This window comes from Triturus cristatus, chromosome 5_1, assembly GCF_964204655.1.
Source record: "Triturus cristatus chromosome 5_1, aTriCri1.1, whole genome shotgun sequence".
NCBI lineage: Eukaryota > Metazoa > Chordata > Amphibia > Caudata > Salamandridae > Triturus > Triturus cristatus.
The window spans coordinates 256493497-256509552 of NC_140587.1; the positions used below are offsets into that span (position 1 = coordinate 256493497).

General features: G+C 44.2%; 1 protein-coding gene across 3 annotated transcripts in view; it reads right to left on the bottom strand.

Moving 5' to 3' along the window:
* Positions 1-6909: 6909 nt before the first annotated feature.
* Positions 6910-16056, bottom strand: part of CCN4 (cellular communication network factor 4) — a 168809-nt gene continuing 159662 nt past the window's right edge. For all 3 annotated transcript variants that reach the window (XM_085604888.1, XM_085604889.1, XM_085604887.1), the window contains exon 5: positions 6910-9969. In XM_085604888.1, the coding sequence (XP_085461014.1) occupies positions 9670-9969 (300 nt within the window). In that variant the 3' untranslated portion in view covers positions 6910-9669. The remainder of the gene's footprint in view (positions 9970-16056) is intronic.

Here is a 16056-nt window from a genome sequence, read left to right on the forward strand (position 1 = left end):
TGGCAGACCCTTTGATGACATCATCCTCTAAACCACACTAAGCAGGGATTATATACACCGCAGAATGTGAACGTGTGGTTGAGAGTCTCCGACACAATATTCCTGAGACTCTGGTATTGAGACCTTTGAGGTTCATTCTCCCCTCTGTTTATTGCTCTATTCATTTATCAAGGGGATTGGTGTTTACTTTTCTCTAACTATAAAGAGAGAGGAGTTTTTAGGTCTCGCCTAGCGTTGCAGGGCATGCGTTGCTCACTTTGTGAGGCATGCAGTATTCACTATAGTGTGAAAGCTTCATGGAAGCTCTGCCCACTCTCTGCCCATGCTTTTTATTGGCTTAGGTCCTAAATGCTGGCTTTCAATTGGATTTAGGCTTGTTAGTCCCTCCTCATGACTAGCATGTCGTCATTTGTATCCTTACACGCCTACTGGCCCCTTTACTTTAAATAATATTTTCTTTCCCATATCTCCCTTTCTCCCCTCCCACAGTCTGTTACTTCTCGGCCCCCTCTTCCCCCCACACTCCCGTTCGTGCCTTTTTGCCAGCCCGCAGTCCCGTTTTCAATGGAATAGGTCTCACGTAAATGTGAGTCCTATTGCATTGCAAATTCTTGTTTTTTAAATTGTGAGCACTATTTTCTTACGTGCCTTCTCTTCCTCCCCCCTCCCCCGTAGTCAGTGCTTTCTCGCCCCCCCACTCCCGCACTCCCATTGCAAATGCTAGTTTCATCCAATAGATAGTCCACCGTAATATCACTTTACAAAGACATAAACTGTCTATCGGCCTCGCAACAAATCATCTTCTGCCTCTGTATAATAGGAAAATGTCTTTTAAACCAAAAGTAAACTGCATGAATAACAAACCAGCTTTAGGTACTATTGAAGCTGCCAGAGGTCACTGATTATAAAATAATTAGAAAAGAAAGCCATTCCAAGATGGCGACCCGCTAAACGTAGTGTGAATGATTCAGTTTCCTCGTCTTACACCACTTTAAAGAAGGACTACAAGAGCTGTGATCTCACTTCCGTTTTTTTTCTTCTTCCGTCTGTGGTGAGATGCAGAACCGTAGGGGTGGCGGAGGGGTGAGTACTGCGGACCAGCAGGGCACTGCACAGGGCTCGGCTGGGACCGCTGGCTGTGGAGTTGGGGCAGGAAGTAGAGGGGCCAAGGACATAGCTAACCATCAAGTGGGGTGCAGGCAGCAGAGCGCTGTAGAAGGTCTCTGGGAGCTCAGGGTCTATGGTGGGGTACAGTGCGCACATGCTCTTAACTTCAGGTGACATCTGTAGGGCGAGCTGTATAATGCTGGTCAACCGGTATGACTGACTTTAGGAATAAGACTGAGTGGGTTTGCATGGTCTTGGGTGGGGGCAGGGAGCACAGCGCCATGGAGAGTGGTGTCCAGGATCACACAGTGTAAAGTAGGGCATATCTAGACGCACACGTAGTTTGTAATGTCACAGGTGGACACTTGAACCGAGAGTAAACAGAATACAACCTCAAGTGTGCAGGGCTATCGGTAGGGTGTACAGGCTTCAGGGGTGAGAGAACGATTCACAACTACTTTGTATAGCTAGCCTTCTAGTTGCCCACTTCTGTTTCAGTAACATGACACCATGGTACACCTCAGGGTCAATGTTCACGCTTTAAAAATTCCATTCCTTTAGCAGTGAAGTTCTATGAAGTTCTACACATTTCCATACATTTGTTCTGTGGGTGAACATGTGTTACTGTCTTACTGTAGGCCTATAGAACATCTGTTTTTCCTCTCATCTGCTCTGTTATGTTATATAGTTGTAGAGCGCACTATAACACGTGTTCAGCTCCAGGATACACTCCCTGGTGAGTCTAGCCCAGGGGTACTCACAAACTTTCTCTTGGGGGCCAAATTTACAGTGTGGTTTGTGGCCGAGGGCCACACCTTGGGGGCGGGTCATTGGGGGAGGGCACGGGGCTAGAGCAACAAAAAAAACCTGTGACCATGAGGTGGAACACAGGTCCCTGCAGCGGACGCCTTCGTCCACTGAGCCACCGGACCAGGCATACACATATCTCTCTCTCTCCCTCTCTCTATCTCCCTCCCTCCCTCCTCCATCTCCCTCCCTCCTCCGTCTCCCTCCGTCCTCCGTCTCCCTCCCTCTCCCTCCGTCTACCTCCCTCTCCCTCCGTCTCCCTCCCTCTCCCTCCGTCTCCCTCCCTCCTCCATCTCCCTACCTCCTCCGTCTCTCTCCCTGTCTCCTTCTCTCCGTCTCTCTCCCTCTCCGTCTCTCTCCGTCTCCTCCTCTCGGTCTCCCTCCCCCCTCTGTCTCCCTCCCTCTCTCTCCCCCTTTCTCTCTCCCTCCCTCTCCATCTCCCTCTGTCTCCCCCCTCTCTGTCTCCCCCTCTCTGTCTCCCCCTCTGTCTCCCCCCTCTGTCTCCCTCCCTCTCTCTCTCCCTCTCTCCCCCTCTCTCTCTCTCCCTCTCCGTCTCCCTCCCTCTCCGTCTCCCTCCCTCCCCCTCTCCCCCTCTTCCCCTCTCTCCCTCCCTCTCCGTCTCCCTCCCTCTCCCTGACTCCCTCCCTCTCAGTCATGGTTACCTTTTTCCTTTTACACTCATTATTCTGAAATTAGTGAGTGCTTTTGCATGAAAAGGTAAGGCCATGACTACAGGGCCCGGAAGGGACCCGTTTCAGTGCCCATTGACAGTATGGCAAAACATAGGCAGTATGGTATAAAAAGACCACATTCGTAAACACACAGTCGCTGTACACATTTTGTTTTCCAATTCACCCATCAAGCAGGTATTTCAGTACCTCCAGGCAAGGTGCACTTTCCCACACAGGGAAAACTATATTGTTCAAAGAGAGAGGAGTAAACAAAAGTATCACTTCACTGGCAAACACTGTAAAGTGGCACTAATGTGTTTAGGTGTAAATAAATCAATCTGGACATCTTGCAACCACTCTGTCTTGCTTTAATTAGTTATTTATTTTTCACATTTGGAATGTTTTATTTCTCTCCACCCGGAGGCTGCACTTGGGTCAGAGAAAGACAACGTTTCCAGCAAAAATGTTATTCTTTTTTGGATCGATTTCACAGGGGAGCAAATAAACGAAAGGAGGAAAGAGAGGGTAATATCCGAATGAGAGGGAAGACTCGGAGGCTTAGATGCCGTCACTGTGGCGTGTGCGCACACAGCTTAATTTATGGGGACTTGGGGAGGCTGAAGAGGATTGCTTCCAGGCGCAGCCATCTCTCTCGCTTAGAGTGAGGGGGCCCCTGGAGCGTGGGGGCCCCCCCCGCACCACGGGGGCTGCATTATACCCCTGGCAGCTGAGGCAGCTTCCCTTTCAGGGCACACACACAGCCCCACCCGAGTACTTCACAGGTCTTTAAGAGACCATTTGCATGGTAACGAGGCTTTGTTGTATTTCACCTCTTAGCGCCCCAGCAGCTCCACTCTGACTATCGCTTGAATCCCAGGGCCCCCGCAGAGCAGGGTCTGTGTTTGCTGACACTGTTAAACAAACACTGGTACGATGTCTGCAAGGACCGTGGGCCGCCAAGAAAGGCTTGCCGGGCCGCTGGCGGCCCGCGGGCCGTACTATGAGTACCCCTGGTCTAGCCACATCTAGGACCTTGTGGAACTATTAAAAAATCCAGGTCTTCAGCTTCTTGCAAAATTCAAGTTAGAAGAGGCTCTTATGTTATAGAACAGTACATGTTTCAGCACCCAGGCTAATGTGCTGCATACCTAAATACATATAAGGTCTCTAAGGCAAGATGGATTGCATTGCAAATGCTTGTTAAAGTGAATCTGCACTATAGAACAAAATGTAAATACCTATAAATGAACTGTATGCAACCAGCAGTTAGGAAAGCAAATAGGAAGCACTTTTTTTTATAATTCTGAAGTGTGATGGAAACAGAGACATTAATAGACTTAAGACACTTACTTGGTGATGCACAAATGCTAACTATTTACAGAAACTTAATTTCCACACATTCTCATTTGTGTGCTATATAGTTCTCAGTAAAAATGTATGTCTATGGAAAAGTGTTGTCTGTAAATGACAATGAGCTACCACATAATGCTTTAGTTACATTCAGAAATCATCCCAATTTGTTGTTCGAAAAAGTGGGTCATGTTTTTACAAGGTTTGGGAACCACTTCCCAAGAGCAGTGTTTCCCAAACTGTGGGTTGCCACCCACTGATGGGCCACCAGCTGAGTTTTGGTGGGTCGCAAAAGCCTCTAAGCAATAAATAAAGATGCCTTTAAATTCTTTAGTCATTTTATCACATAGGCTTCACTCAAAGAAGGAGGTCAAACATCAGATTATGTCTTACGACACATTGCTGCTTATTTTGTAACAAGGGGACCGGTGTTTACAAACTCCTTTCACTTTGCAGCCTGAGAAAGGAAAGGAAAGTGAATTATGTGACAGGAAAGACTCTAGGTTGTCATTGGTTTTGTAACACACAGCAAAATTTAAATGCCGGTAAATCAATTGTGCACATTCAACAGTTAGGAACGCAAAAATTAAGCACATGTCCAATTCGTTTTATCGGTAATACTGTGTGCAAATTTAGTGGCCATTTAAATTGAAAATATACTGTATGTAAATTACAGTGCGCTACCTCACCATACTTTAGTTACATTAAAATATTGCCTGCCTCATCTCCATTAAAGCTAGGTGGGTCGCAAACTTTTGCCGTAGTGAAAATTGAGTCGTGGTTTTGAAAAGTTAGGGAAGCACTGATCTAGGCAGTTCTTCTTCTCTAGATGTGGAGAGAGCTTCGTCCATCTATGTGGAATGGACAAAAGATTTTAGAATTTCTCAATCTCTCTCTCTGTTGTATTGAATAGCAAGTAAAGGCAAGAACTTCTCAACTCAAACTATAAGTAGATGGGTTCACCCAACAATCTCACAAGCTTACAAGGTTCAGAAGGAGTCTCTCCATCTAACATTCTTAAGTGGTCCACATGAACATTCTCAGCGACTTAGGCTGAGGCCGGTGGGGCATCTCTGCAGAAATCTGTTGCGCCAAAACAAGCACAATAAACTAGTCCTTGCTGATCGTGATGATTGTAATATTGGTTTGACTGTATTGAAATTGGCAACGAGGAGATTGCTGACCAAATACATCTTGATATTGGCATCACTTGGTTGTCAGTGCATATTACACGACTTGGTATGTCCTTATTTAGTTACGACTGGAGCTAGGAGGGCAAGACGAGAGGGTAACGATTCAATTACTTACCAGTAATCGTCATTATTCGCTATAGAACTGGCAAACAATGAACTTCATTACTCTAAAAAAGGTCTATTTCATTATAGAGTTCAAAACAGGAACTATCTGTGGTTCTTGAGCTTATCTGAGAGATGTATGTTGCAAGTTCCGACTGAGATCATCACGTTATTCTCAAGTGTTATTGACGCCATTAAATAAGTGTTCATTAGTGTTGTTTTGTATTTTTACACTTAATATTTGCACCTTACTGAATTAGAGGCTAAATCCATGTTTCCCAATAACAAAGCTTTTAAATCTGGAATTCTTCCAGAAATTAAAACCCCTGATTCAGTAACCTGTATTGAAGCTTTTTCAGCCTCTCAACATACTGTCTCTAAATGTTATAAACAGATAAACTATACAAGTGCTACCAACCTAAACTTTTTATCCACTTTTTGGAACGCAGAACTCTTCTTGAATTTTTTGTTAAATGAGAGGAGACAAAAATGGACCACTATTATTTCAGGGTGGTTTCCTGTATCGTTATCTAAATCTAATGTTTATATTTTATTCAATTGTCTATGAGCTCCTTATAAATTGTAAAAGGCTAAACGTAATGATTCCTCACTTTTTTGGAATTGCAAACGTTTTAAAGGTACTTTAAATCATGTTCTTTTGAATGCGCAGTAATATTTCAATTTTGGAGGACTGTTTGAGTTATCATTGTTAAAATACTTTCTATTTCTGAGGCCCTCACTTACAACATGCTTGTTTGTAAATCTCATGTTTTATTATCTACCTTATTGAAGTCCCATTCTGAACTTTTTGACCTTCTTATTTCTATTACTATTAAATCCATTACCTCCAATTGGAAATCAGCTGAGGCAATATCAATTCAGGTTTGGTGGTCTTATGTTACTTTTGTTAGATCTGGTGCCAAATTGTCTTATAAAGGACCATGTAAAACTACATCGTCATTGCAACAGTTATGGAAACCAATTGATTATATAAATACTTATCTATAAAATATTTAATAACTCTATTTCTTATTTTTTTGATATTGTTGTACGACTAGTGTTTTGAGGAGTAGCCTCGTTTGTTCCGTATTCAATTCTTATCATGTTATTGCTTTTTTGACAATTGTAAACTTTTGGTATATATAGTTATTGTTATAACAATGTTTTTGACTTTAGCAGTGATCTGTTATATATACCAACACTGTATCATTGCTTGTTTTGTCTTGGCTTGCAAAAAATCAATTAAATATTTTGAACACAATATTTGCACCTATATTTTGGGATAAAGCCATGGGGATGTGCAATCATTGGCAATGTTGAAGTTCGATCAAACATTACATTTCAAGTCATTTTTTCACATCTTTGTTTTCTAGGCTATCTCCAAACCTGTTCAGTAATAGACTTCTGTTAAACGTGTTTAAGCCAAAGCCTTAAACCAGTGCAGCTGTGTCTGTGATTACTGAATGTCTTTTTTGGATGACAAAGTGGAACGTGAGTATATGTTTGACATTACACGCGATAAGACAGGATGTTACCATTTGGAAATGTGCATACTAAAACCTACATCCTGTGTCTGGACTCAATTTCTGCCCAGAATTTGTTGATTCTAGGCTGCAAAGACAAACGGGGGGCATGCAAAATCATGATTTCTTTTGCCGATTAAATCATACACAGAATTGTAAAAGGCTTTGTGGAGGATTTATAAACATTCAATAAAATATGAAGAGTTCATTTGTAAACAGTGCACATAAGGAAACAAAGTAAAGCTCATTTTGCACTCCTTGTATGTACTTGATGCAAAGTCTCAGTGCAGAAGAAGCAGTACGAGGAGATTATAAACATCCAGGTGGCGGAAGCATACAATAAAAAATGTGCAAATTGAGATTACATAAAATAATGCATTTCTCTGTGCTGTGTCAAACACCAAACCACACAAAATGGGCTACCTAGGTGAGAATTGTCTTGTCATCAGCCAATGAAAATAAGTTACACATAAGTAGTAGGTAATGGGTTATTGTGATTATTAAAGAGACATGCATAGGAGAGTAACGTACACTAAGGCCTTATTCACAGAGCATTTTCTGTTGCAAGTGTCCTTTTACTCCAGGGTTAGGTGTGATGTCTTGTCATTTTCCAGGAATAAGGCGTACTTACTCCTTTAAGAGAAGGTTTTGTGATTCACAACGTTTTTTTTCCTGTAAAAGAACAAGTATTATTCATTGAAATATATAAATACGTCCCAGAGGAGCTTTGCCTAAGACAGAACTGCTCATGAGAAAAGCTTGGTGAATCAGACCCTTCACGATTAACCCAGAATACCATTCTCACTGTATATATGTTGTTGTCCAATTTTTGAAATGTGGAATAACATCAATTTTAACCAGAGTCTAGGAAGTTTAAGATCTCTGAGGATATTGTCCTTGTTTAGGTGCTGAGTATTTCTGGGTTGAATAACAAATAAGTCCTTCTGCAATCCACATGTCAGGTGGAGATACATTACGACCCTCATTACGATGTCGGGCGGATGTTGCGGAATCGGGATGGACCGACCTCCGGTCAGCTGTCCCGACCTCATTATCAGGATGTGACCGCACATGGTGCGGTCGCACACTCCCATTTCTCTATGGGAGCTTCTCTATGGGGGCCGTAAACCGGCCTTAGCACAAGTTACCATAGAGAAATGGGTGCTTTTGCTAATCCCTGCACCGCATGGTAGGCACCGGACGGTGCCTGCCACGCTGTGCAGAGATTAACAGGGGGGCACCATAGGTGTCTCCCAGGCCTCCATCTGGAGGCCACTGTGGCAAGGGGGCCCTGTTTAAGGCGCCCAAAGTCATTTTATGACAGGCTTTTCATGTCAGAACGCCAGGCATGAAAAGCCTGCGGGAAACGCCGAACATAGGGCAATAGGAGTGGATTCCAACTGGCCGACGGGCTCCTTGAGCCCATCAGAAGCCAGTTGGTCTGACCGGCCGGTTTCAAATCTGACAGCCTTCATCGTAATAAGGCTGCCGCATTTGACACCAACGACCTTTTACATCGTAATCAGTTCCTAAGACGTGGACAGTGTTGTGCTGCATAGAGTTGTCCAGTTAGTGCAAAATGCTGACGTTCATTATCAATGAAAGCACATCTATATTTAAGATGTAAAGTTGCTAGGATACTGCTCACATCAAGTGTCTTCAGCAGGCTGGATAGTATAAATCTGATCCAGAATTTATAAATTAGGGATTTTTTTCCACTTTTGAAGTAGTGCCAATAAATATATTGGAACAGCATTGACACAGAGCTCTAGCCCTACTCTGGGCATGCCATGCGGACCCTATGGACCATGATTGACTCGTGGGTTGTGCTTACTAGTTTGCACCAACCACGAGTAGGAACAAGTGGATAAAAGTAGGGGGGGAGTTGTGCAACAGTGCTTTGTAGTTTGTAGTTTGTAAGTTAGTAATTAGCCCACCTCCACATCTACCCATCTAATTGTGCATGGTTTCAAATGGTGAAATAGCGCATTATGCACATTCAAAAATGCTGTCAACGAATCCCTGATATTTGTGCAATTGGCAAATGCAGTTTGGACTAACACAACATTTTATGATACGTGAGTATATTCCACAGGTGAAAGCCAAGATCTCAAGTCTTATTTGTTATATACATTTTTGTTTGACCAAAATTTGGACATGAACTTGGTTCCCATTTTTTGAAATATTTCCATTAATTTAGTATGATATCTTTCATGATATGATTGCGCCAACAAAGGCAAATATTCTGAAATAAATGATAGGGTGGTAAATGAAATCTGAATGGCTCATGTTCAACAATCTGCACCAAAGGAGTCTGCTCACCCAAAGCAGCAAGAATAGAGATAATAATTATAATATTTTGTTTTTTATGCACTACTAAGTTTCAAAAACATAGCTTCTGCTCCAACGTGCATGTAACATATTAACTCCATATAATAACATTTCAGGAAAATTACACAGAGGATTTAATCACTTAACTTGCACTTGATGTCTATATACTAGTTTTCAATGCTACTGATGTCAGCAAGGGTTTCATTCATACTATAAGTTATTTCAATAAATAGTAAATTACAAAAAATGTACATTGAATGAAGCACATTATTGTCCCATTGTCATGCATCAAGTCTCAGAGAACAGGTAATACATGCTGAGAGGTCATTCAATGATATGACGCTGCTTTGATGAGCAAGGCGCTTGGTGTAGGAAACTGTGCTGGGTGGTGAGATCTTCCGTCACCTTCTCATTCAAGTTTGCTTTTGAGATCATATGACAAAAAAAGTTGTTTCTTGTTTCCCAAACTTTGGAAGTAAAATATGCCACTCTATTTCAGATGCTTGTCAACTACAAATGCTGCATTCTGGAGTCCGTGATCTGGTAACCTGGGTCATTTAAGTATCACATCTCAGCTTCAGTACATCAGTTCGCGATTTCAGAGTAATCGTGGAAGTGCGCAAGGTCAGAAAAGATGTTGTTGGGTTTCTTGCAGCTGAGATTGCAGAAGCACGCATTGATCCTCATCACGTTCCAAGTGAAGGAGGTTCCATCAGGACACTCGAACTTGACTTCGATAGTCTTTGACTTGTATGGAGTGCAGCACCTCTCATCCATGCAGACGCCGCAGTACTTGGGGCGGTATGTGTTTTTACTTACACAGCCTGATATGGTGAAGTTCATTGGGTTATCACCTCGGTAAACCGCCAAGCATTTCTTTCCAGGCTAAGACAGATGGGGAGGAATAAATAAGGAATGTTATTAAGTTTTTCTCCAATCTTCCAACACAAGTATTATTTCAAAGCAAAACAGTATACTGTATGGTTAGAAGTAACATCTCGCCTCTTTTTGTTTGCCAGTGTCCCTATATTTTTCTTAATATGATTACATCCTCAAAACAGATGGAGAACTTCTTCTCTCCTCACTTTGTGCCTATCAAAGTACTAGACTCCTTTTATATCCGCAGCCAAATTCCTCAAGGCCAGACGCAAGGCTTCCAATACAAGTCAATTGTGCCGTGGCATCTGGGAAAGATGCCATCATCCTTCACAATATAGACATGCTCTTCCTCACAGAGACCTGGTTCAACGATACCTCTCACTCTATGTTTGATCTCCTATTACCCACAGGCTATGAAAAAAGAAAAGGCCTACTCACTCAGCACGTTGGTTCAACAAATCCCTCTATGAAGAAAGGAAGTACCCAAGATTCCTGGAGAAACAATGGAGACAAATGCCCTCCACTGATAATTTGGCCACGCTTCATTCAGCAAGATCCAAGTACCACAAGCACATCTTCCTTGGAAAAGCGTCGCACTTCAGAACCCTCCTCAACTCAGCCAAAAATAGACCCAAAAAACTATTCGATCTCATCAAGAATCCAAACTGCTCTTCCCCAACCTACAAGTTGGAGGATTCTACAAAGAAAGCAGCGGAATTCATCCTACCCCTCCAGAGGAGCGCAAATTGTATTGTATTGTATAAAATTCTTGTTTAGTGCAGCGGTCACCCAACGGGTACCCTGGCGCTTAAGGACCGTGTTGACCTGTAGCAGCAGAAAGCGGCTGAGCTATTAATCAGGAGTGTTGCTACCTATTCCTGGCAAATAGCCAGGTCTTGAGGTTCTTCCTGAAGTCCAGCAGGGAATCAGCTTGTCTAAGGTTTTGAGGTATCTCATTCCAAAGACATGCTGCTGCTGTGCCAAAGGCCCTGCCTCCCATCCTGGCCAACTTTACTCTAGCGATAGACACCAGGCTTTGACTAGTAGACCGAAGGAGTCTTTTGGGTTTGTACCAGGAGAATCTCTCTTGCAGGGCTAGCGGACCTGTGTTATGTAAAGCTCTGTAAACCGTACAGAGAGACTTAAAGCTGATTCTGTCTCTGATGGGCAGCCAATGAAGGTCCCTCAGAGCCAGGGTAGCGGCGGAACAACGCTGTCTATTAAGAGCTAATTTGGCTGCCATGGACTGGACTCTTTGCAACCCCTGCAGGATGTATTGAGGGGCACCCAGATACAGGGAGTTGCAATAGTCCAGTCTGCTCAGGATTATACTTCTAACCACCAGGGTTCTAGCCTCACTGGGTAGAAGGGGAAGAATTTGCCGAAGAGCTCTCAACAAAGCAAAGCAGATGCTGATAGTTTTATTGGCCTGAGATTGCATCTGAAGGTCATCATCCACCATAACCCCCAGGTTGCGAACCGTTTTTGCTGCCACTATGGGATCATCCTCTAGCCTGAGCCTGAATTCGCCCAGCAGGGGTTTAGGCACTCTCGCTGCAGAATAATACAACAGCTCTGTCTTCCCCCCGTTGAACTGCAAGGAGTTGGCCTTCAGCCAATCCGAGACCTGACTCATACACGCCTGAAAAGTGTTCATAGGCAATGCATGCTTCCCTTCCAGGGAGAACAACAGTTGGGTATCATTGGCGTAGTTGACCACGTCGATCCCATAAGATTTTATAATAGGGATCAGAGGGCGTAAATAAACATTAAAGAGGATCGGGCTGATTGCCGAGCCCTGGGGCACTCCATAGAAGACCGGGGACCAGGGGGAAGCAAATGGCACCATGGTAACCGCCTGTTGTCTGTTTGACAGATAGGATTGTAGCCTTTTCAGGGCACAGCCCTTCACCCCCAGTCTCTCCAGCCTCGCTACAAGTACCGCGTGGCTAACTGTGTCGAATGCGGCCGACATGTCCAGTAACACCAACACCTAGGAGTTACCGTTGTCGTCTCGCATTCAAAGTTTATCCAACACAGTGGTCAGAGCAGTTTCCGTTCCATGCCCAGGCCGAAATCCAAACTGGTCCCTGTCCAAAAGATGTTTTTCTTCCAGGTAGCATGACAAGGACTTGCTAACCATCTTTTCCAAGATCTTAATGGGAAACGGCAAAAGGGATATGGGTCGAAAATTGGCTGGTATTGTTGTGTCCAGAGATGGCTTTTTCAGCAGTGGGGTTACCACTGCATGCTTCCAACCCTCAGGAACTACTCCTTCGCTCAGGGATTGGCAACATATTTGGCGCAGCCATGGGAATAGGTCAGGACCATACTCCTTCCAGATCTTGTGAGGGAGAGGGTCAAGGGGAGCGATCCAGAGGATATCTCCTGGGCAATACTGTTAAAGAGATCTTCAATAAGGGGTTGAAAGTGCTCGAGAGATATATCAGTCCTGACTTACTCATCGGTCAACAGGGTACTAGTGATACCCTGGTCAAACCCCCCCACTATTTTGGCAACCTTGTCATCGAAGAAGGTGGCAACTTCGTCACAAAGTTTTTGTGATGCCTGAACTCTATTAGCCAGGCACCCGGGTTTGGAAAGGTCCCTCACGATATTAACGAGAGCCTTTTGTGCCATTGGGTGCCTGTAGAATAGAGCTGGCATAAAATTGTGATTTGGCCCTGCTGATGGCCTGTATATATTGTGCCTGTGCTAATTTCAGTGCTTTTTTAAAATCTATTTCTGAATAAGATCTACGCCACCTTCTCTCAGCCTGTCGGCGAGCAGAACGAAGCGATTTCAGATCCTCGCTGAACCAAGGGGCCTAGGGTATTCTCCTAATCTTTATCTTTTTCCTAGGGACACATCCATCAAGGATATTGATGACAAAATTGCTATAACTATTGTAGTTCTCATCTACTGACTCGGCCGGATTAAAAAGGGTCTGTTTTGGGAAGAGAGGAACTGGGCTATCTTTTGAAAGTTTCGCCCAGTCTCTCCCCCACCGGTAGGTAATTTGATCTTTCCTATTCAATGTGGCCTTAGGTATAGTCATTCTAAAATGTATGAGAAAATGGTCGGTCCAGCTTAGAGGTGATATGTTAAGCACTTCTGTCTCAGACTGATTGGTGAACACAAGATCGAGCATATGCCCTCCCTGGTGAGTTGGCTCTTGAATAAGTTGGTGTAAGCCAAGATTCTAACAGGTTTGGCTCAGAGCTTGCAGATGGTTCCCCAAGCTCCCGGTGTCCCAAAGATTGAAATCTCCTAGGAGTAACACTCTAGAGTGTTTCAGCGCCAGGGCGGCAATGGTGTCAAGTAATGCCTGGTGTTGGGGATCTAAGCCCGGAGGTCTGTAACACACCAGGCCTGTCAGCAGTATTCCCTTTGGCTCTTGCAATATAAAACCCAGGAGCTCATATCCAGCAATCTCCTTTATCTGTAACGGAGCACAGCTCCATCTCACTTTAAAAATTATCCCAACCCCCCCTCCTCACCCCGTGGGACTTGGTTGTGGAGGATTTTATAGCCTGCCGGACACGCAAAGCCAATCTCCACTGAGGAGTCTGGGTTGGTCCAGGTCTCTGTAATGAATAAAAAGTCCAGGTCCAGATCTTACAGCAAACTGAAGATCTCATGATGGTGTTTTATCAAGGACCTACTGTTAATCAGGCCACACGTTAAAGCCATTTGGTGCCCCCCTGACCTCCCTTACTGATATTAAAAAGTGTCTCCCTGGAGTAGCAGATCCTACCATTGTATGGCCGGGCAGCATTGCTGGCGCTGGGCGCAGCCGGTGCACGGACGGGCGCAGACGGGCTTGCCTCTGGCACGCCCACTGCGCGCTTGCATTCCCCCACCTAAATAGGGATGCTTCGTGCTCAGGCCAGCCACTAGAGCGCTAACCAAGATGGCACTCGGTGGGTGGCACTTGACTAATGGAGTTTCTTGTTGTCCCGCTAAGTAGCGAGGTGATGTGCCAATATTTTTATGGTGCGGGTAAGTGGGCAGAATAGTATTTTGACAATATTAAAAGTATTTCAACAATATTAAAAGCAAAATTCCGACAGTGACCAAAATAGAAACAGCGCTTGTACCTAACCTCGCAGCGGTGGGAGGACGCGGTGCAAGCGTAGCCAGGAACAGTTTCCTGAATCAAAAGATCAGTGCGTTCTGCGTTGTGCTTCCTATAGGTCTTCTTCAAATCCTTAGCCATTTGGCAGAACTTTGACCCCATCTCTGAAGATGCCCTCCTCAAATGCATCCTTGAAACAAAGCCCTCCAACCATTCTCTTGACCCCATCCCTAGTGCCATTGCCATTGACTTCTATAACCATTCTCTTTCCTACTGGACCACTCTGGTTAACTTCTCCCTCTGTCAAGGCTCCCTTCCTGTTTCCTTCAAAACTGGGCAGGTCACCCCTCTACTTAAAAAACCCGCCACTGATGCGAACGACCTCAACAACTTCCGCCCCATCACTAACCTACCTTTTCTTGCGAAAATCACAGAAAGATGTGTAGCGAAACAACTCTCTCGTCATATCAAGGACAATGATCTTCTTGACAATTTCCAGTCCGTCTTCATTCAAAACTGCAGCACTGAAACAGCCCTGCTGCAAGTGATTGGTGACGCTCTGCAGATACTCGATTCTGGGGAGTCTTTTCTTTTAATTCTCCTTGACCTTTCTGCAGCCTTTGACACTGTCAATCACATCACTCTCCTTAACACTCTTCAACAGAGAAAGGGCATGGCGGGCACTGTGCCTAAATGGTTTCCTTCTTTCCTCTCTGATAGATCCCAAATGATCAAAATAGCGAACATTCTTTCATCTCCTTTGGCGGTAGGTCAAGGTGTTCCTCAAGGTTCTATATTTGCACCCACATTGTTCAATCTCTATTTAGAACCATTGGGAAATCTCCTAAGTAAATCCGGCATCCACAATCATCAATCAATGTATAAAAGAAGCACTGCAGAAACCATGCTTACATCGAACAGGCCACGTGCCACCTTCAATCCCTATCCAGGCGGGAGTATCTGTGGATCTTTAAGAAACAGCATTAGCAATGCACACTCAACTGCTAAGCCCTCTACTAAAATCAACTACATGATCGGGGAAGCGAAGCATCATATTCTAGGTGTGACAGAAACTTGGTTTTTAGACAGCGCAATTGACCTGATCAATATGTTCACATCATAAAACCATCAAAATACAAACTAACCATAATGGGCAGGCTATAGGGATCCACCCAGAAGTTGCACTAAAATTGTGCTCTTGAGCCACTCTTTTGTTAAGCATATAGCCATTCGTTGTTTCACAAGTCTTAATTTATGCTTCTTTACAATCTTTATATCTTTATATCTATATATGGTACCACCTTTCTAGATCAGATGTGCGCTAGCATGAAACTGACCATTTCATTTAGGTGGCTGGAGATCACATTGATTATGGCTTTCACATCAAACATAGTCCAAAAGGTCCTAGTTAGCCTGGACCTTTAGATATCGCTCATCAAATTGGCTCCTCAGTCCACAGAGCAGGCTACATGTTTGTTGGTGCCAATCGTTTCTCAGTGAATGGAGCCAAGGCGTTAACATAAGGTCCTGTTCCTTGATGATTAAGAACCGAACTTTCAGTGTGCCCAGATAACTCTTGCTTTTACAACTACTGTTCAACATCAATGAGCAATCTCTGGCACAGGAATTATAACAACACCCAGCTACATATGTGACTTTAAGGTGGCACAATATTATAGGACAAGTTCACCAACTGCTTAATTAACATTTACTGGTAAAAGGTGAGTAACTTGGGCATGAACAGCACAGTCAACATTTCACCCAAAATGTACCATACAGCAACAAATACCTGGGGCACTATACACTGTTGATTCAACTCATCAGATCACCAAATACCACACAATGGGTCTCCAAATTATACAGTTTATACAACAAGCTTGGGGAGCAGGGCCGGACTGGGAACCAAAACTGGCCCTGGCAAAGTGCTCGGCCTGCCACCCTGGGACAGGGCTGGACTGGGAACCAAAACTGGCCCTGGCAAAGAGCTCAGCTGGCCCCACTGGGAGCGGTCGAGC